Below are 21,850 nucleotides of genomic sequence, written 5' to 3'. Positions count from 1 at the left end.
GTGAGTGTCCGGCCTGGCGCATAGCTGTGGGTCTGGCGGGGGCTGAGTGGCGGATGGACCGTGCCTCGACGGCAAAGAGGAGACACCTGCGCAGGGCATAAGACGAGGGCTTGCATGAGGATACTTTGAGCTTTGCATAGAGGAGCTCCTCGACCAGCATACTGCAAGCAACCATTCTGCTGTACTGAGCGCCGGCGAAGCGTGCAGCCGGGACGCAGGCTCGCCATACAATGCCCAGATACAGACGATAATACCGGGGTGGCAGGAGGGGAGAGAGAAGCGTCTTCGATCGGGAGCTGTACGGTGCCTGGTGGGGCGGATTGATCCGAAGAGAGACTTGACGGCCCCTGGTCGCGCAAATACTCGGGAGGTGCGCACAATGGGGAAAGCGGAGGCGTGCCAATCCAAACTGCCGTTTGAACAGAGGAAAACGACCACGCGCTCCACCACCGAAGACCCAGGCGGCCCGGATGCGGCGCTACAGACTCCTCCGGAGGCCTCCTCTACCGGAGAATTGAAAAGCATGCTCACAGTGATGCAGCAAAGTTTGAATGCCCTCTCAGGGAAAATGGACACCATGAATACGCGCCTTGACTTCTTAGTGCTGAAAGTGGACAAACATGACGAACAGATTAAAGAAGCCGAGAAACGAATCTCCGATACGGAGGATAAAGCTACTAACATGGCCAAGCAAATGTCGCAAATGGACAAGCTGCTTCAGGTAATCGCGGCCAAGAATGAGGATCTTGAAGCACGTAGCCAACGGAACAACATTCACTTGATAGGGATTTCGAAGTCCACGGCCACGGGGCGCATGGAGGACTATGTTGAGCGGCTGCTCACCTCTGCGCTAGGTGCGGAATCCTTCTCAGCGCACCTCATAGTTGAGCGGGCTCATAGATCACTGGGCCCGAGACCTCCGGTTGGTGCTCCACCGAGACCAATAGTGGCACGACTGCTTAACTATCGGGACCGTGATGTGGCCTTACGGAAAGCGCAAGACATACCACAGTTGCAGTTTGAAGGAAATACGTTCTCCATTTACCCAGATTTTACGCTGGCTGTCCAGGAGGCGAGAAAGAAATATGTGCAAGTGAAACAGAAACTACGTAAGGCGAACGTGGAGTATGCTTTGCTATACCCCGCCAAGCTGAGGATACGCTACCGGGACCGAACGATTATTTGCACTACTCCACAACAGGCGGAGGACTTTCTCAAGACCCCCGGACGCTCCCCCCCCGGCACACGATGACAATAACGGTCGATCGAGATCTCCATCGCCAGTTAAGGGCCACTGAAATTGACCCATAGTAAGTGCCGTTGTTTAAGCCAGAACTTCTTGTGCACTGACGGGGAGCTCATGATGGGCGAAAGGAAGGACTCACCCGGAAGTACTATGCGATAGGGATGGCAGGCGAGACATTTGCTGGAGGCGGATTCGGCTACTGGGCCGCGCAGACAACACTGACAGCAGCGAGACCGTGGGGCTGCACACCTGCTGACAGATGAGTACCTGGGGCTGGAATGGATCTATTTCCATGGACGCCACAGAGGGAATGTCCCGCAGGAGTCGGCTTGAAATGACTCATTAAACATAGGTTCGCTCGAAATGCATTAATTGAGTGGGCTAGAAGGGGCCCATCTACTATGGGTCAGGCACCCTCCACCCTATCCCTTCTGCACCCCAGCTCCATTGGGGAGGGCAGGGGGAGTCCTGGTGACTGTAGGGACGTGAGGGTTTAAGAGGCACACCAGCGCCCCATTGAGGGTGGTCCCCACTACCTACGGTTTGGTAGCTTTGAAATTTTTTTCTCCTTATCTTGATAAATGTTACGGTTTAGGGTTGGGCACATGCTCTGGTTTGAGGGAGGGGAGGGAGGGATCTGGGATTCCGGCACAATTGGGGTGCTGCTGTGGGCGGGAAGAATGGGAGGGATGGATAAGGGAAAGCCTCAGGAGAGAGTAGGAAGAGATTTCAGTTTGACGGATGCTCGAGACACTGCACAGCCCTATATCACTGTCCGGGGACAGAGAACACTACACTACACTACAGGCCACGAAGCGGGATGTTAGCGCACATCACGCTTGCACTAAGTGGTATTAGGTTGCGCGCATGGAGAGGATAGGGCGGGATTCGGTGAAGCTCCTCTCGTGGAATGTCAGGGGGCTACGAGATCCCAGGAAGCAGAGACAAATTCTCTCGTACCTGGACCTCCATGGCATCAGCATAGCAGCGCTACAGGAAACACACACTGACCCAAGGAGTCCCCCTTCCTTCGGCAGCAGATGGGCATCCCATAGAGTTTTCTCGGCTTACTCCACGTATGCCCGAGGTACAGCAATCCTGGTCAAGAGGGGTACCCCTTTTCGGTTTGGAGGAGCACGAGATGATAAAGGGGGCAGATTCTGCATGATGTGGGGCTCGCTAGGAGCCCACTCGGTGGTCATCATTAGCTACTATGGTCCCAATTTTGATAGCCCAGACACCTTGACTGCACTGTGGGGACAGATACTAGACATTGGCGCTACCCATGTGCTGTGGGGGGGGGGGACTTCAATACGGTCTGCGACCCTGCCAGGGATCGATCTACACACTTGCCTCACCATTACACGCACAGCCAGGGCACACTGCAGGGACTGGTGGGGGACGGAGGGTTAATTGACCCGTGGAGATATAGGCACCCGGAGAAACGCGAAGGCACCTTCCATTCGTCGATCCACGAGTCCTGGTCAAGGCTGGATTATTGGCTTGGTTCCCGTGGGGTCTGCCCGTGGGTGCGGAGAGTAGATCACCTGGCCCGCACGCTGTCCGACCATGCCCCGGTGTGCATTGCTCTCAATGTCCCCTGTCTGAATGCTGGCCATAGGCGCTGGAGGCTTGTCCCGGAGATGCTGCTGGACAAAGTTTTTAGAACAGAGGTGGGGGAGGCCATAACCGACTTCTTTAAAAGAAATAAAGGAACGGTCGAACAGGTGGGGACTCTCTGGGAGGTGTTTAAAGTGACCATCCGGGGGACCTGTATGTCTAAAGGCTTTGGTGTCTTGCGGGACATCCGCCGGCGGCTTCTTCGGCTGGAGGGGGAATTGAAGACCCTGGAGGAGAACACCTGGCGGGCCGAATCTGGAGAGGGGAGGGCTAAGTTGAGAGAGATGCTGACCGATTATACGGAGACGGCAGAGAGGGAGACAAAATTTAGAGGGAAATACGCTCAGGCACGGCGCTATGGGGAGGGTGGCAGACCTAGGAGGGCCTTGGCACAGGCGATTAGCATGCCTCGGTATGCTAACTAAATCCTTGAGGTTGAGAATGAGAATGGCAACTGTCACAAAGACAGTGCTCAGATATTGCAGACTTTCACTGACTTCTATGCTGAGCTGTACAGATCGAAAGGGACCAATACATCAGACTTCTCGTGTTTCTTTGAGGACATGACGCTAGGGTACTTGGGGGACAACCAGAGGGAGTTTCTATGTGCGCCATTTACGAATGACAAACTCAGGGAGGCGATCCTCCAGCTGCGGTCCAGGAAGGCGCCGGGACCTGACGGACTCCCGAGCGACTTCTACAAAATGTACCTAGACCAGCTGGCCCCGGTTCTGCAGGACGTTTATGCTGAGGCGCTTGAGAGTCAGGAACTTCTACCCACAATGAGAGAGGCCCTTATCATGTTCATTTTGAAGCCGGGGAAGCCGGTCAACAAATGCGACTCATACCGACCCCTGTCCCTTATCAACGTAGATAGTAAAATCCTCACTAAACTGTTGGCTAACCGGCTCAACCTGCTAATGGATAAGCTAATCCTACCAGACCAGGCTGGCTTTATCCCCGGACGATCCACTTCCCACAACCTCCGCAACCTTTTCTCGATTATACAACAGGTGGCCCCGCAGCTGCTGCTGGCGGCTGTCTTTCTGGACGCCACCAAGGCGTTCGACTCGGTAGAGTGGGAGTATTTACATGCAGTGCTCCGTTGTATGGGGTTCCCGGTTGGTTTCTCGGCCTGGATCAAACCGATTTATCGAAAGCCGGTGGCCCGCGTGCAAATTAATGGCCATGAGTCTGTGGGTATACCACTATCACGAGGCACTCGGCAAGGGTGCCCGCTGTCGCCGTTGCAATTTGCCCTTGCGATGGATCCGCTGGCGGCCAGGATTCGCCACCATCACCAGGAGAGCGCGCTGGATTGCCTGCTTCGCCCGGTTCTGATCTCGCTGTATGCGGACGACGTCACCCTCTACGTCAAGGACCCGGTGCATAACCTAAATCCGATCCTTAGGGAGTTTGTGCGCTTTGGGGGACTCTCTGGGATACAGATCAATTGGTCGAAATCTCAAATTATTCCTCTGACCCCGGCTGCCGCCCCCTTTGAGGTAGAATACCTGCTAGAGTGGTGTGACGATGCCGTGAGATACCTGGGCATAAATGTCACCCTTGACAGGGAGGAACTGCTCCGTGATAATTATGGCCGGGCGATTGACGCGCTCCGCGATAAGATAACGAGGTGGATAGCCATGCCACTCTCCATCGCCGACAGGATATCACTGGTCAAAATGATCTTGCTACCTAAGTTCCTTTACTATTTTCTGAATATCCCATACCACCCTGGACGACCTTTCTTTGATACTCTGAGGGGGGAGCTTCTGCGACTTGTGTGGGGCGGTGGGCAGCCGCGGATAAAATGGGAAACGCTGGCTAGTCCGTACGCGATGGGAGGGCTTGAGCTGCCCAATTTCGAACTATATTACATGTGCGCGCAGGCGCACTATGCGTACTACTGGTTTCATGGCCCGAAGTACACTGCTCATCTGGCCACGGAGCATTGGCTGGCAGACCCTGTGCCAATAGAGGGGGCAGTGTTGCAACAAATGTCGCGCTGCGAGCGCGCCCCCACAACGGTGGACTGCACGGTGCGCGCATGGAGATGGATTGCACACAAAATGAAGTCCCCAATGCTCTACTCCCCCCGCTTGCCGCTGGCGTTTCATCCTTACAGGAGGGTATTTTCAAAAAATGCACAAGGCAACAAGGGATCCACACGTGGGGCGACCTATATAGAAACAGGAAATTTGCTACGCTGCAGCAGCTGTGTGGCGATTCTCCGCCGACGGGGATGGAAACATTCCTCTATGCCCGTCTCCGGGAAGGAATACGGGCTTGCGCCCCGGGATATCCGCAAGAATCACAAGTGCTTCCGCAGATGCACACGCTCCTGATGGCAAAAACTCTGTCTCATTTGGTCTCCGTCCTCTATAGATCCCAGTACGCAGAAATTGGCACACTGCAGTGCGCAGCTCGAGCTAAATGGTCGCACGAGCTGGGGCAGGAGCTCTCAGACCGAGAGTGGCGCTATTGCTGTACACAGACGGAAAGGGTGGCTGCTAGCTACAGGTTGCGTATCACGCACTATAAATATCTGCAACGCTACTATTATACGCCCGCCCGCCTGCATAGATACGGCCTAAGGGGGGATGCTAGATGCGATAGATGCCGGGCTGACGAGGCGGACTTGCTTCACCTAGCTTGGAGCTGTCCGGCCCTCCAGGAGTATTGGGAACGAATATTCGAAGCGGTCGGGAAAATGTTGAACACTACGCTTCCGCTCTCCCCACTGATGGTCATACTGGGGTACACGGAGGAGCTCCCGGTGGTGCACAAGGAGATTCGCTTCCTTTTGTTTCCTCCTTGCTAAATGGAAGGTGGCCTGTAGATGGGGCAGAGGGAGGGCACCTAAGTTTAAGGACTGGCTAGAGACGATGATTTGCTGGCAAGAGCAGCTTGCCCTGTACTCTGACCTTCTTCCGTCGAACTCTCGACTCCGAGACATGTGGGGTCCTCTGAAAACGTACCTACTGCTTACTCCGCAGGCGTCTGATGCGGCGCTTCCGGCCTCCCTCCCCGGCTAATGTGATGAAGAACTTGGGGGGTGCGGACTCTGGATGGGGTCGCGGACAGTGGCCTCTGACGCACTACGGCGTTGGACGATGGGGGCGGCGGGCTGAGATTTAAGAGAACTGGGGGCCAGCACACGGCCTGCTGGGGGTTGTGGGGGCTTGCCCCAATGCAAGAGCTGTGCACCCTAGATTGAGTCCTGCTGAGCTGAGGGATCTCTGAGCAAGGCTTTTAAGGTGCCTTTATAGACCACTCTCACCATGGGGCTAGTTGTTTGGGATGTTTATTAATTGTTATTTCATATTGTTAGGGACTGGGATCCCTGGTTCTACCCCCAAAGGGGGGAAAGCAAAAAACCCGAAAGACCATAACCTGTTTCTGTTTCTGGACGTGGCCTGCCCTTGTGGGTTGTTGGCGATTTGCTGTGTACACTTCTACCCTTTCCTTACCATCATCTGCTGCCGGCCAAGTATGGTTGTAGGCATGTTGCTGTGTATGAACATCATATGCTAAATAAAGGTTTTTTGGAGAAAAAAAAAAAGTATAAATTGTGTTCATTGAAATAACAGGAAAATTTATAAAAATGTTGTAAAAAAAAAAAAAAAAAAAAAAGGAGTACGAACTAGCAGACACCCAATACTACAAACATACGAAACTTAGACATGTCCTGGGATCTGGGTGGAGGACTGGTCTGATGGTCTGATCTTCCGGACTCGTTCCCCCAGTGAGTCACTTAGGGGTTACACTTGGATGGGGAGCGGTGTCTGCCACCTATAGAGTGATCATAAATAATAACCTAGGTAATCTCAGGAGTTGATGGGCGCATGATATGGGTGACATGGAGGACGTGGACTGGGACGAAGCCCTGATGCACCCCCGAGAGGTTGCCATCAGGGCTCGGTTCCGCTTGATACAGTTGAAAATTGACCACAGAGTATATCTAGCTAGAGATAGACTCTACAAAATGGGGAAAATGCCAAAATCAGACTGTTTACGGTGTGGGACCCCAATGGGGTCGTTTTCCACTTGCTCTGGGAGAGTCCAAAGATATGTGCCTACAAGAACAGCATCCTTGAAGATCTAGGGAATGTATTTGAGGAAGAGCGGGTCCAAGGGATATTGACTTAACCCTCAGGAAACTGGTATTCTGTTCTTGTCGCCAAGAGGGATATAGCGCAGGTCTAGGGGGTACGAACACCACCCACTAGAGCCCAGTGGATAATGAGGATGGACAGGTGTATGGAATCCGAATAGGAGGTGTACATAGCTGTTTAAAAAGCCGGAAGTTTAACAAAATCTAGGGCCAATGGAGAACTTATTATGGACTGGGATTGCAAGGATCTCTGGTGAGCCAGGCGGAGGCCCTGGATCAGGATCTGATGCGCTAGCTGTCTGTGACTGGATACTAATAAGGGCCCCTTTAACCACCCGCCCAGACCCTCTGTCCCCTCCGCATTTCCCCCTGCAAGTGGGCCTTTCTTCATATTTTAATCTGCTTTACATTTTTTGATTGTGTGTATAATGACAAAATAAGGAATACATTTATTAAAAAAATATTGTCCATATCCTGAGGTCTGAACGTGGCAAAACTATATAAAAGTAAAGGTGTTCCAAACAAGGGGTCGCAAAATACAATTTGGCCGGGGCTCCAAGAATCATTAAGATATTAGTCAGATCTTGTGCTTCCCATCTAGCTCTGTACTACTGTAATACCAATTAATGCATATAGACAGGAATGAATTAGGAACGTCGACACTCATGAGAAGAATATGGCAGAATGTTACCTTGGTCCATTCGGCTAATAGTGGTGTACTGCGCTGCAAGGTCAGCCCGAGCAGCAGGAGTATCTTGGATGAAGTAAGGGACCTGAAGAAATATAACAGAAAAAAAACAAATATGTGGAAACCTATTCACAGCTTTGCAATCTTTTAGGGGTAAAGAGGGCACCATTTCCTTGGAGAGAGCCATATGTTGGTACGTGTCAAAGGAGTAAGAAGTAAGTCCTACCTGAACCTGCTCTGGTTTGTAGTACTGAGGTTTCCAGTCAGGGATCCAGCCCATGCCACTCTCACCATTGCCAAACTTTTCACAGAACTGTCCGTACTGGGGCTGTGAGTGACCGCAGCGGTGGGGGTCATGGAATGCCACATAAAGGAAGAATGGTCTGTGGGACAGAGAAAGAAGCAAAATAAATTCGGGTCATTCCAAGATCTGCAGCTCACAATCTCTTCTACCTAGCAAGACAGGGAATAGATCTGTTAAGCAACCAATCAGAAACCGCGCATGCACGCAACTACGCAGAACAATATTTTGTAATGGTTGCCAGCTAACCAAATACTTTTATCTCCCAGGGGTGTGTAGAGTTTTATCTCTACTAACTTCCTGAAATTAGGTGCCTTTCACACTCTTGACATGTTTGAACAAAAAAACGATTTTGCACATTATTATTTGCACTAAAAATCAGTGCTTTGTCAAATGCAGTAATTTATGGGTTTCTGCTGACTTTTCCCCACCATGAATATATGGAAAAGCTGTGCACTTAATATTTGGATTTTGTTCTTAGAAAATGTACATTTAAAAGTTCTGCATTTTAAGAAAAGACTTGATTTAAACATATTCCCATTCGATTCTGCAAAAAGAAGTATTTCTTTCAAGTTTTTGATAGAAAACCTGGGCATACTCATCGACAATGCACTAACCATGCAGGACCAAGTCCGAGCGTTGTATGGAAAAAGCTTTGCCATGCTAAAGCTACTAAGAAGACTCTTCTCGTTGATCCCCGTGAACAGCAGGAAGACCATTGCCCAGGCACTACTTTCAAGTAGAATGGATTATGGGAATGCACTCTATGTGGGGATGCCAGACAGACTGCAGGTGATCCAGAACGCAGCCGCCGAGCTGGTCTTCAATAAAATAAAATGCAGCTTGGCGCCAGAATGTCTGAGGAAGCTCCACTGGCTGCCTGTGCGCCAAAGAGCCAAGTTTAAGCTCTAGTGCTATGCACACAGATCGCTACACAAGGGCGGCCCCCGAATACTGCAGGACAAAATCGAATTCTGCGCCCCCACACAAAAACGGAGTTCTTGCTATCACGCTTTGGCCAAAATCAGACGCATTAAGAAAGTTAGAGCAGGAGGCTGCTCTCTCTCTCATCTGGCAGCCGTTCACTGGAATGAACTTCCTTTAGGCCTTCGCCTTACGGAATATTATATGCCTTTTAGGAAGAAGCGGAAAACGGTGTTCCCTAGGATGTGATTGCTGACACTTTGCAGCCTTTTGCCTAGGTCCCCCTGTTCTCAGATGTCCGGGTATCACTCCACCCTAATTTCAGGATATAGCTTTCCTAGCGCCGTGATATCCCTCGGGATAATCGTTGCGCTCTATAAATACAAATAGAATAATGCCGGAGGCAAAATATTATTTGACAATACCTGTTAGGCTACAGATTTACATATACACTCAAAAGCCCACACACTTTAGCTTAAGGCAGTAGGGAATATCAAATCTATGCATGCTAAAAAAAAAGAAGTGCATGATTGAAACAAAAATATATATATATTATATAAGCCCTTTTCAGAGGGCCCATGGCACTCCGGGGCCTGTGTGTGTGTGAGCGTGTGTGTGGTTTTTTTAAGTCTTGAATTCTAAAGTACATTTTAGATGTATTTTATATTAGAGCACTAGAATATTGAGAGCTCCAGTGAAAACATAGATTGTCTTCATGTTTCTCCGTTTTTTATTTTAGAACATTCTATCTACCTTTAGTGGCTGGAATGTTCTGATAGCCCTATAACCCTTCTGCCTCAGGCTATACCCGTTGTCAAAGGCTCTCCCTCGTTATAGGCCCTCGTTGGGTTCAGGGACTTTATAGGGCAAGTTGATAACTTTAGAATTCCTTTTACTGTTTGGGAGTTCTACTAGCAAATGAAAGTAATCTGCTGAGACATTCAGATTCATCCCACTGGTAACAAAAAGCTTGGCTGTCAAACAATTCCATAGTGCGATCAATGGCAAATTGATAGGCAACCCTAGCTGGAAACATAAGAAGAAAGATGAGCCCTTGCGGATAACGTGGGCAGCCCATTGCTTCTCCAAACCTAATATGTCTTTGCAAGACCGGACAGAACCTAGAAATGTTTTTCTTACCAATCCTGAACTTCTGCATGTCAAGACTGGATTTGCAAATACCAGACTCGGTAATCTGGATCTGAAAACTCGAGAACCGACAATTCCGGGCCCAGAGACACCACATCTTGGACTGTGTGTGGATCTACGGGCAGCAGCCAGTGCCGGCTTTAGGACAGTGCGACAGGTGCGGCCGCACTGGGTGCTGACCTGTGAAGGGGGGCGCTGTGACCTCAGGGGGGCACTGTGCTTGCAATATCTTATGATAGCAGAGATGAGGGGCACTTTTGCACGTGGTAGTAAAATAATCTGAGGAGGTAGTCATGGGACTTGGGGGCGCCAAAAGCTATTGTCGCACTGGGCGCCACCAGCGCTAAAGCCAGCCCTGGCAGCAGCTAGGCCAGTTCTCGTCCGCACTGCTTTTGCACAATAAGGGGAGCTACAAATGCATCCCCTCCTGCTTCCCCTCACATGTTCTGGCTTCCCCAGACCACCCGCAATCTCACCACAGGCCTCAGCAAAGCCCTTGCACCCTTTTAAGACCATCTTCAAGCAGGTATTAAATGCATGTATGTTTGGGCTTGTTAGTCCTATCAGAAAGGGGACCTTGTTTTATTCGCCTTACTGGAGGAAATGACTCAAAATCCTGGACTAAGGTATGGAGATACCAGCTGGAATCAGAGATTTCAGCACCTGATATTACAGCTCCAAAATCTGCGAGACTTCTATTGAAGACCTTAATAGCTTCAATGTTGAGAGTACACATTATAAATGGAGACTGGTTTTAACAGTAGGCTAGTTAAATAGTACATTTACAAATAAGATTGACGAACAGAACCAGAAGCTCTTACAACCTTCGGGACAGAGTTCCAATCCCGAATGTTTATATAGCGCTTTTGCACTAAGCACTACAATTTTATTTAACATTGAGCCATGTGGCCAATGCTAACTATTTGGTTGGGCCAGTAAAGTTTAATAGTGCTTATGTCTCCTCTCTAGAAAAAATAGGAGTTTAAGTGATGGGCACAGGCAGGGAGCCTCGGCTCTGTTTTTATCTAGCGACCTGTGGTACACAAGGATGCTCCTGAATAAAAGAAGACCGCACTAAAAAGAGTTCAAACCATACAAATTGGCCATACCTAAATGCAGCCCACCACTCAAAAGACAGCTTTCGCGTCCCGAGGAATCTCTGGTGCTTCCGTACTTTGACCAGGTGGCCAGTGTGTTTGCTGCTAGTGGTCACCAGTGGTTACAGTCCAAGTTGTTGGTGGTCTTGGATTAGATAAGGGCCCCATAAACAGCTTAAATTAAAATTTGGGACACATAGAAATTAGCAAACCAGTTTCAACTATGTGTGTCTCTCTGAATGTATGGACCTGTATCTCAAAGCACATTGGTGCCTGTACATTGTTTCCAGTAGCAGTGACCCAAAAGTAGCAGGGGCACCCACAACTCCCAGTGATGGTAGTGCAAAGGAATAGCCATAAACCTGAGATACCTGCACTTTTAACCAAAGCTCTGATGGCACCAGTCAAGCAAATCAAGTGAGCTTGACCCTCCCTGAAAGAGCTCCATCATCTCTTCCATGCAATCATTTATCCATTCAACCTTCCATCCACCCAGTGATATCCACTATTTCATCTTTACGTTCTGTCATCCTTTGATTTCTTAAATTTTTTCATCCATCATTCAGTCTTACTCTATCCATCCATCCATACTTTCAGCCATCCACACTTTTATCCACCTTTCACCCACCCACCCATTCATTCACCCACACACTTCCTTTCACCCACCTATGCATCCTTTCACCTATCCCCCCTTTCACTCACCCATGCATGCTTCACCCATCCACCCTTTCACCCATCCACCCTTTCACCCACCCATGCATCCTTTCCCCCATCCACACAGTCATCCATTCACTCCGTCACGCATCCTTTCACGCACTGATGCATCCCTTCACTCATACACCCTTTACCCATCCTTTTACTCATTGGTGCATCCTTTCACCCATCCACTCAACCTTTCACCCACACACCCTTTCACAAATCCTTTCTTTTAACCTACTGTCTTTCGCTTTTCTATCAACACATCTTTCTTTAATGTTAATTATGAGCATTTGTCTGCAAAGCTGCAGACAGGAGATGCCCATAAATAATTCCACCACCGCTGTAGCTGCTAAAGTAGGGGGTTCACGACGCCCTTTGGGGAGTGTGAGCGTCTATTTTCTGCCAATTGAAAGAGCATTACGATATGAATTTGTGCTAACATTAGCCTGTGTTTACACTGTCCTCCATCTTGCTTCAATGTCACATTATATAACATGATAACTGTTGTTGATCCGTGTTCTAAATAAAACGTGTCTAGTTTCACTTGAGTAAGCAGAAAGTGTTCTCAGAGAAATTTCCTCACTGTACTAAATCGAGGACGGTTCTTACTGTCCCAGTCTTATGTTAAACAATGTATCAGCTAACTGTACAGCTAAGACTGTTAGAATGATTGAATCTCAATGCACCACTATGATGACAGAATCATCAAATGTTTTCTGTAGTAAGATGTTTCTTATAGGATGTTTCCTATTGATCCAACACCCTGAGAATCAAGTATTCCCACAGAACATATGAACATTATTGTCTAAAGCCCTATATACCAGTGTGACTTTTGCTAGCAACAGTAACACCTATTTCTCACCTAAGAAGGCGAATCTATGCCGGATTTCATTTAGAACTGTACTGGTTATTTGTACTTATGACTTATATACTTTTCTGCTAAATTTGCTCATTGCACCTTTTCTGTATATTGCCAAATAATTCTTATATAAAGCATTGAAACAATAATCCCTGTCTGTCATTCTTATGAGAATGTTTCAGCATCTTTGTATGGGTTCTCCTAACTACAAAAGAAAGAGAGAGTTCCAGTCGAGGAGCACTCAAGTGTATATCAGGACTACCCCGCTCCAGGTCCTAGATGTTGGCACGCACTTGAGCTAGAATTTGATACAGATTTCTGCGATGACAGTAGCCACTGTGCAGTTGAAGGAACGGTGAAACATTACTTCAACCAGTGATTTCAATTAGACAGTAAGACCTAGAACAATACCTTCCAAAGTTTTCAGAATCAGACCAACCTCCTCTAACCAATGGCTTAGGACTTCCAGCCAGTGAAGAAGACGGACTGTTATCTGAATCCTTAGGAGTCACAAAAGAGGTAGGTACACGGACCCCATGGCCACAGAAAGGGTTGTGAACGAGGCAGGCCTCCCCTTCTAAACATGTGAAGATGATGGAGCAGCTCCTACACCTAGCTAAGGCTCCCCTTCTTTCTCACGGGCATTTGTGCTGGAGCGATCTCAGTCTTGGTTCTTTGCACAGTTCTCAAGATGGTCCTTGCAGTCAGCTGGTCCATCTGCTGGCTTAGGTCACCCCTGGTGTGCACAGTCAGCCACTCATGCAGGCTGGTAGGTTTTCCCTCTTTCCTCCAGTCAAGCTACAAGGCAGTTCTGAAGATTTCCCAGACTTGGACCCGGTCTAGAGAAAAAAGTAGCCACAGAAAGTTTCTTCTCCTGAATCTTGTAATGTTCTTTCCTCTACTGGTGCACAGGCCTCCTTGACGTTGAATGGATACTTTTGAAGTATTGGCTCAGAGAGACAATATTTATCGTATTCTGATGGCCTAAGGAGGAGAGCCATAGACAATCAGTGGTGTTGCAGTTTTTAAAAGTCATGCTATTGGGAGCCAATTTTGCAGGGTTTCTCTCCTGCGGTCTACACTGAGACTAGTTTGAGCTGGTTCAGATGTGGATGTGTATTTGTCCTGTCTGGTGTCATTGCTGCGGAGGATGGCCACAACACAGAAAACGGTGGTGGAAGTGGTAGGAGTAGGAGTATGTTCACTTCATCAGAGGAATACCAGCACTAAACAAAGGGTCTGGGATGGATACTTCCCCATGCACCTGAGACAGATGTTTAGGAGAACATGTACGTGCAGGCGGGACTGTGCAAGATAGATATTGCCAGCCCAATACAAAAGAAACAATCATCTTGTGCAGCAGCACACATACAGTTCAATGAACTTCAACAATCACCAGCCCAGAAGCACACAGATAAAGCAACACACATGAAGATGTTTAATAATACATGGATTCTTTGCAAAGGTTTCACACATGATGAAGGCCAATGACCCAGTTATGATGGCTAATGGGACCTTTTCCGGGGGAGAGACGAAAGGCAGTCTCCCCACAGGGATACAGGCACAAAGAACTCTGCCCCCGTTTATAAACAATTGGCTGCCACCATCAATCCCTGCATAGCTTAGGTTGAGAGGCCATATTTATCCACATCAAAGGCATACACTTTGTGTGCGCGCCTGGCAGCAAAGCCAGCTCCGAAGTCAAGAAAAACAGTGAAAGGGAGAACCTTGTGCAAGAATATCCCGCTCACTGAGGGAAATAATAAAGGGCTGTCTTCAGTTTGTACAAGGGCAGAGCAGCACAACTTCAACCAGACATGCAGAGACTTTCGCCCCAAAACACTACTACATAACAAGCATTGGCATAGCCAACAGGTCTCGCCTTTGGGACCGTATACGTTTTTAGCCATGCAACAGTTGATGTTGTTGCACCAAGGATATTGTGCTGCATAACTGGTGTGGCGCCGCAGCCAGGGCGACTGACTCCGGAATCTGGGGATCACGGTTCGATCCCCGGCGCCAGCGGCAGATTAGCCCAGCACCATGAGACTTTGGGCAATAGCTGGCTTAATCTTCCCGACGGCCCCAAGCGCCTAGAGACCTTTACGGGAGATTGTTCGCGCTTTACAAAGGTGGATATTATTATTATTAACTAAATACTGATAAGATCCCAAAAGCGAGACCTATTGGCTATGCCAATGCTTGTTTAGCAAGCAACGTGGTTAGTGAAGGCATGGCTTCTATTTTCTATCATGATTACCTTGGCGAATGGGTTTGGCCAACTTCTGGTAAAGAAACTCGTGTTACTGACCTCTGTTTTTTAAGCACACTTGCCCCGTCAGATTTTTTTCAGAGGCCTTCTTATTCTACACCGGAGTACAGTTTGGATATCTTAATTCATTTGCTGTTTGACCATTTGTCTTTCATGTAGTATCCGATTTTTGACGATTTATCTTTGTAAACTGCTTAACATATTGCCTTCTATGAAAGGCTCGCGGTGGGCATAATTGAGTGATAGAAAGCCAATCCCTAAAGCCCTAGAGGCGAACATATTTACAGAACTGTGGTACACAAACATCCAAGCAATAAATAGAATATCCTTCAGCGCGTGTCACAAGGATCCTGGACACGTGTGCCTTTGTGACTCTCGCTTTTCACTGCAGACCCTGCTAGATGTTGACATCCTGTTTACCGCATGAGGTGAAAGCAAGGGGCTGGAAATGTAGGTCAGAAATTCTGTCTCTCACAGAGCGTTGAAGGTCAAAGCAGGGAAACTGGCCTGCATAATTATGGTCTGAAGAGGATTGCTAAAGAGGAGTTTAAGCTTGGGCGAGCTACAGTTCTCGCCCGGGGTGGGAGGTTGTTGGACTTGGCCCATTTTCCCAGAAATTTTTCGCTTTTCTGGGAAACTAAATGTGTAAATGGAAAGACTGAATGTGTGCAGACTGAGTTTCCCCATTTTAAAAATGTAACTTAAAATGGATGCCAAAGCTGTGTGGTTGCGCCGTTTGACTGAGCTGGGTTGACAGTCTAGGCGTTATTTCCCAACAGCCCCAGCTTTTGGAGGGAAGCCTGGCACCCAGGGTGCTCTACCCCTCCCCCTAGGCCAGTTAGAGCCAGTTTCCCCAGACGCTTCTGGAAGCTTCTGGCACTGTCTGGAAGGTGGGGTGAGGGGCGTCTAAAGGGAGGAGCTGGGTTGCCATGCAGTCAGTCAGAGGGTGGACCTGGGAGAGAGGGGACCTGCTGCCAGGGGTTACCGCCACATAGGCCTGTGTGCTGGGCCCTGAGCCTACCTACCCCCCCCCTACTGTCCACAGGGCGAGGGAAAGATATAGTTGGGGCAACGCAAACCTGGAGAAGCCCTCGCAGGAGTTTTAGGCGGTAGGATCAGTCAGGGACCTATGCCTCTGAAGGTGACAGGGTTTAGGCACTGCCCTTTAAGTGAGTGAGGGATCCTGAACTACCCACTGATCTGGCCCGGCGAGAGGAGAATCCAGGGACGACAGGCAGAGACTGAGTAGTCCGTCTGCAGCCCCCAACGCAACTTCCCCCCCCTCAAGAAACCCTCAATCAAGGGGCAGGGACCAGAGAACGCTATCTACAAGCTCCCTGGAAGGAGAGTGCTATTTACAAGCCCCTGGAAGGAGAGCGCTATTTACAAGCCCCTGGAAGGAGAGCGCTATTTGCAAGTCCCTGGAAGGAGAGCGCTATTTACAAGCCCCTGGAAGGAGAGCGCTATTTGCAAGCCCCTGGAAGGAGAGCGCTATTTACAAGCCCCTGGAAGGAGAGCGCTAGGTTTGATGAGCGCTATCTTGGAAGTGACTGTGCACTGCCCCTAAAGCTGGTGGGACCGCCTAGCGCCTGCAAAGCGCTACACCTCGTGGCCCAAAGGAGGTGAGGAGTGTGTGGCCAGGGAGAGCTGGGCGCTGAAAGACATATCGGGAGCCTACCCCGTGTGCCAGCCTACTGAGGAGCCCAGCGGGAGCCCACCCCGCGTGATATCGCCGTCGGCGCGAGTGCCCACTGCCTCGGCGCCTATTCCTTTCATCGGGAGCCTACCCCGCGTGTGTGCCACCTTTGAAGGTTTAATCACAACATCGGGAGCCCACCCCGTGTGTGTGCCGCCACGCGGTGTTGGTGTTTGTGAAGGCGGGAGCCTACCCCGCACTTCAAAACTGCCCCGGAATCACCGCCGCAACCCGGGTTGCAGTGAGGAGAAGAGCAGGGCCGCCGCGCTGCCTGCGACGACCCGGAAGAAGTCGGGACCTCGCCCGAGCCGGCCGGAAGTGGCCGCGTGATCGAGCGGGGCTCCCGGGAGTCTGGGAGAGCCCCGCGAGCCGAGCCTAAGAGTCCCGGGTCCCGGGAGGGGGCCCGGGCGAAGACCCGACCGGTGCCTTGGTGGGCGGGGCTCTCGCGAGGTGACGAGAGCCCCGCAAGCTCAGCGACCCAGGAGAGAAGAGGAAGGTCAGGGGCTCGAGGCGCATTGTCGGCGCCTGCCCCCACCGCCCAAGTGAAGCCGGAGAGAGTGACAAGTTGCTGCCGGGAGGCCGCAGCGACGCCTGAAGCCTGCCAGGAGAGTGCCGGTGAGTGGGGCCTTGGTCCGCGCTTGCCTTGGTGGGAGGGGCGAAGTCGGGGCACATAGTCGGTGCCCGCCCCGGTGAATGCCCGGAGGGCCCCGTGGGGCCCATACTTACTGTAGGGACACCCCCCTGCCTTCCATGTCCTGGCAGGGACCTCCACCTCGCAGGAACTGGCTGGACTCGGTACAGCTGCCCCGACTGGCAGTGGGCAGCTGCCACGTGTGCCTAATCGGCTCGGGGAGCTCTTCAGTAAGCCGGTGAGGAGGAATATAATGCCGAGGGATAGGGGGTGAATTCGGGGTACATTGCCGGTGCCCGCCCCCAGTGTCCCTTCCTCCTCACAACCTTGGATGCCCTGACCTACTGGAATTCCGGGGACTATAATTAAATGCATTTCTGGCCTAATGTTATGCTATGTGCAGCGCCAGATTTACAGGCCATGTTTGAAGCGCTATTGATTGGCAAGAAGCAGCGCTATGTTCATATGTCCTGGTTTTAAGGCGCTATTGAATTGATATGGGCAGCGCTAGGGTAAATGCCTGATTTAAAATGCGATTCAAGTGCCCCGGGCAGCGCTATGTTTAGTTGCCATGCCCTGCGCGCTAAGGCCTTGTTTTACGCGCTATGTTAATGGTTTTGTTCAGATGCCAGGGTTTGATGTATTGATGCTCTGCCTAACCTAATTTCCTGCCTCAGGGGATGCCCAGGACGGTCATGTTTATTGTGATGCTGTGAGGTTTCCGTTACAGGTGTTCCGGCCTAATGTCTCACGTCATGCCCTGATGTATTTTATTGCAGGATTAATGTGGATGGATGGGAGCTTTATTTCTCACGTACAATTATTTTATCTGTAAATCGCAATGATTCCGGCAGGGGCCCGATTGGCGCTGCCCTGTACATAATTCCCCCCTGTAAATTGGAACCGAGCGCCAGTTGGCGCAGTGTAGAGATTACCTGACACCTAGTGGTTTTGACAATACAAAAGTTATTTCTACCTAAACTGGTGTAGTGTCTCTTTTTGTAGTGTGCCTTGTGTGTCGCATGTGTGTACTGCGTGGATGCTTTGCACATTTCCTCCGGAGTTTGGCCCGCCCGCTCTGCACCACGCTACCCGTTTCCAACATTGGTGTTCAGCGGTGGGATAGGACTTGTGTTTGCGCAGTACCGCAGCGACCACGGGTTGCACTGCAAACTGAGTGTGTAATGTAATCTCAGGTTGTGGGGAATTATTGTTTTTTCCTGATTGTGATTTCCTCCTAGAAGTGTGTTTTTAAATTGTGTCCCCTTGTTGCACTGTGGGTGGTGTGTCCCGGGTGTACCTTGCCAGGATGGGGTTGACCTACAACGAAGGTGATCTTGGGGAGTACACGGAGCAGGAAGTGATTTATTTCTGCAGGGAGAGAGGGATACCCCCAGTAGGCAACACACGCAGGAAGCTCTTTCTCTATGAGGCCCTCAAGAGGGGGGAACCCTTAGAGATTGGTGGGGACCTGTCAGATTACCCCTCCGCATATTTAAGGGGTGGATTTAGTGGAGACCCGGAGGAGGACCTCCAGAGAGGGGAGGACTCCGACAGTGAGGGGGCCCCATCCATAACCCAGGAGGGTGGTGACACTGACGAGGAGGAGGAAGATGACCGGGGGGAGACGCCAGTAGCGAGTAAGGACACCAGAGTTAGGGAGTCCCGCGCTGGGTCCAGTCCCGGGGGCACTGCCCCGTCCCTTTCCCTGTCCCCAGAAGAGTGGATAGATAGGAGGGAAGGAAGGGAGCATCAGTTGGCGCTGGAAAAGCTCAAGGTGGAGCTAGCGCGGCTGAGTGTGCAGGAGAAGAGGCTAGAGACGGAGAAGGTCCTAGCGCAGGAGAGGATGGCGGAGGCAGAGAGGGCCTTTGCCAGGGAGAGACCAGCTCGGGAGGGTAGGTTGTCCCCTGAGAGTGGTTTTTGTGGTCTGGATTCACCAGTAAGGGTGGGATCCAGTGGTGGCAGCGAGAGTGGATCCAATGTAGGGTGTCCCACTCCCAGAGCCCAGGAGATGGTGCCTGATTCCCAGGAAGAGGGGGACAGGTTAGAGTTCAGGGGCAGGGGAAAACTGTCCCACCAGTCCTGGGGGGAGTTTGTGGAGGTGTGTGGGACTGCATTGGAGGATTGGGTGGTGAGGAGTGCAGTGAATGAGTGGGAAGGGCTGTGCCAGGTACTCATCCGGGAGCACATGCTCAGAAATTGTTCCCCCAGGTTGCGTCACCACCTAGTACAGTGTGGGTTCTCCGACCCAAGGGAGCTTGCACAGGAGGCAGACCTCTGTGTGAGGGCCAGGGTGTCTGAGGAGGCATTGGGGAGTGACCCTGAAGAGGGTGGTGCAGGGATCTTCCAACCCATCGAGGTGGGAGAGGTGGCGAATAGCCCAGCTAGGTCCCCGGGAAAAGAGAGGGTTGTAGGGCCTCACGACCTATCCATAGGAAGGAGTGAGACGGGGAGGTGTCCCGAGGTGCCCCAACCGCAGTCTCAGGGCCTGGAGAGTTCCGTAAGGGAGCCCCAGGTTGGGAGCCTAGGCTGTCCTGATGTGCCGCCCGGTGAGGGGGAGCCCCTAGTGTCAGGAGGACCCGGGGCATCTGTAATCAGAGCTCCTGAGGTTCTGGGGTTGGCCCAGTTGCAGGGTTTAGATCCTGGGCTGGGATGCCAGGTTCAGGGTTTGCCTGACCTGGCGGGTGGGGCATCTGTTAACAGTGTCCCCCCAGAATTGACTTCCAGGGGTACTTCTCCAGGTGGGAGGGTGCGGAACTCTGGAAGGGGGTGCAGAGGGAGGAAGGTCTCACCTCGGGCACCGGCTCAGCCACAGGGCTTAGATCCTGGGTTGGGAGGCCAGGGATGGGTACTGCCTGACCTGGCGGGTGGGACATCTGTTAGCAGTGTCCCCCCAGAATTGTCTTCCAGGGGTGCTACTCCCGTTGGGAGGGTGCGGAACTCTGGGAGGGGGTGCAGGGGGAGGGAGGTCTCACCCCTAGCACCGGTGCAGCCTAAGGGTTTAGACCCTAGGCTGGGGAACCAGTTGAAGGGTCAAGGTCCTGGACTGGGGAGAGAGTGGTGGTCTGAGGGTGCCTCGCATGGGAGTAGGAGGAGGAACCCCAGAAGGAGAGGTAGGGGGAGGAGAGCCTCGCCCCTGAGGGCTGGTCAGCCTGAGGGTGCGGACCCCAGGTGGGAGGACCAGTGGCAGTTCGGAACTGCAAGGAGGAGGAGGAGAGTGGTCAACGGGTACTACGGGCCTGGGGTTACTGCCCCCCACTCTGTGAGACCGCAAGGGCCAGAGACATCTGGGTGGCCTAGGGGCCAGTCCTGGCCACAACCAGCTAGGGGACCCCCGGGTGGTGGCTCAGTCGGTCGAGGAAGGTTTGAGAGAGGGAACCTTCGGGTTCCAGAGTGGAGGAGAACCTGCGGGTGCTCCTGCAGTTGCGGGCCTGCGTCCACCTTTTCTCGCCCTAAGCAGGGAAGCCCATCAAGGCATTGATCGGTCTACCCTGGCTTTTGGCTGGAAGGGGGTTGTGTTGGACTTGGCCCTTTTTCCCAGAAATTTTTCGCTTTTCTGGGAAACTAAATGTGTAAATGGAAAGACTGAATGTGTGCAGACTGAGTTTCCCCATTTTAAAAATGTAACTTAAAATGGATGCCAAAGCTGTGTGGTTGCGCCGTTTGACTGAGCTGGGTTGACAGTCTAGGCGTTATTTCCTAACAGCCCCAGCTTTTGGAGGGAAGCCTGGCACCCAGGGTGCTCTACCCCTCCCCCTAGGCCAGTTAGAGCCAGTTTCCCCAGACGCTTCTGGAAGCTTCTGGCACTGTCTGGAAGGTGGGGTGAGGGGCGTCTAAAGGGAGGAGCTGGGTTGCCATGCAGTCAGTCAGAGGGTGGACCTGGGAGAGAGGGGACCTGCTGCCAGGGGTTACCGCCACATAGGCCTGTGTGCTGGGCCCTGAGCCTACCTACCCCCCCCCTACTGTCCACAGGGCGAGGGAAAGATATAGTTGGGGCAACGCAAACCTGGAGAAGCCCTCGCAGGAGTTTTAGGCGGTAGGATCAGTCAGGGACCTATGCCTCTGAAGGTGACAGGGTTTAGGCACTGCCCTTTAAGTGAGTGAGGGATCCTGAACTACCCACTGATCTGGCCCGGCGAGAGGAGAATCCAGGGACGACAGGCAGAGACTGAGTAGTCCGTCTGCAGCCCCCAACGCAACTTCCCCCCCCTCAAGAAACCCTCAATCAAGGGGCAGGGACCAGAGAACGCTATCTACAAGCTCCCTGGAAGGAGAGTGCTATTTACAAGCCCCTGGAAGGAGAGCGCTATTTACAAGCCCCTGGAAGGAGAGCGCTATTTGCAAGTCCCTGGAAGGAGAGCGCTATTTACAAGCCCCTGGAAGGAGAGCGCTATTTGCAAGCCCCTGGAAGGAGAGCGCTATTTACAAGCCCCTGGAAGGAGAGCGCTAGGTTTGATGAGCGCTATCTTGGAAGTGACTGTGCACTGCCCCTAAAGCTGGTGGGACCGCCTAGCGCCTGCAAAGCGCTACACCTCGTGGCCCAAAGGAGGT

The 21,850-nt window shown here is 51.4% G+C and overlaps 1 protein-coding gene across 1 annotated transcript in view; it reads right to left on the bottom strand.

Annotated features, from left to right (window-relative positions):
• The window catches only part of SGSH (N-sulfoglucosamine sulfohydrolase), a 236,364-nt gene that overhangs the window by 40,704 nt on the left and 173,810 nt on the right, over nt 1-21,850 (bottom strand). The window contains exons 5-6 of the mRNA XM_085617436.1: nt 7,898-8,054; nt 7,675-7,756 (exon numbers count right to left, since the gene is read on the bottom strand). Of these exons, the coding sequence (XP_085473562.1) occupies nt 7,675-7,756; nt 7,898-8,054 (239 nt within the window). The remainder of the gene's footprint in view (nt 1-7,674; nt 7,757-7,897; nt 8,055-21,850) is intronic.

The sequence above is a fragment of the Triturus cristatus genome, chromosome 7 (assembly GCF_964204655.1).
Source record: "Triturus cristatus chromosome 7, aTriCri1.1, whole genome shotgun sequence".
In the NCBI taxonomy this organism is placed as follows: domain Eukaryota; kingdom Metazoa; phylum Chordata; class Amphibia; order Caudata; family Salamandridae; genus Triturus; species Triturus cristatus.
The sequence above is the reverse complement of the archived record's forward strand: the minus strand, read 5'-3'. Positions and strand labels throughout refer to the sequence as shown.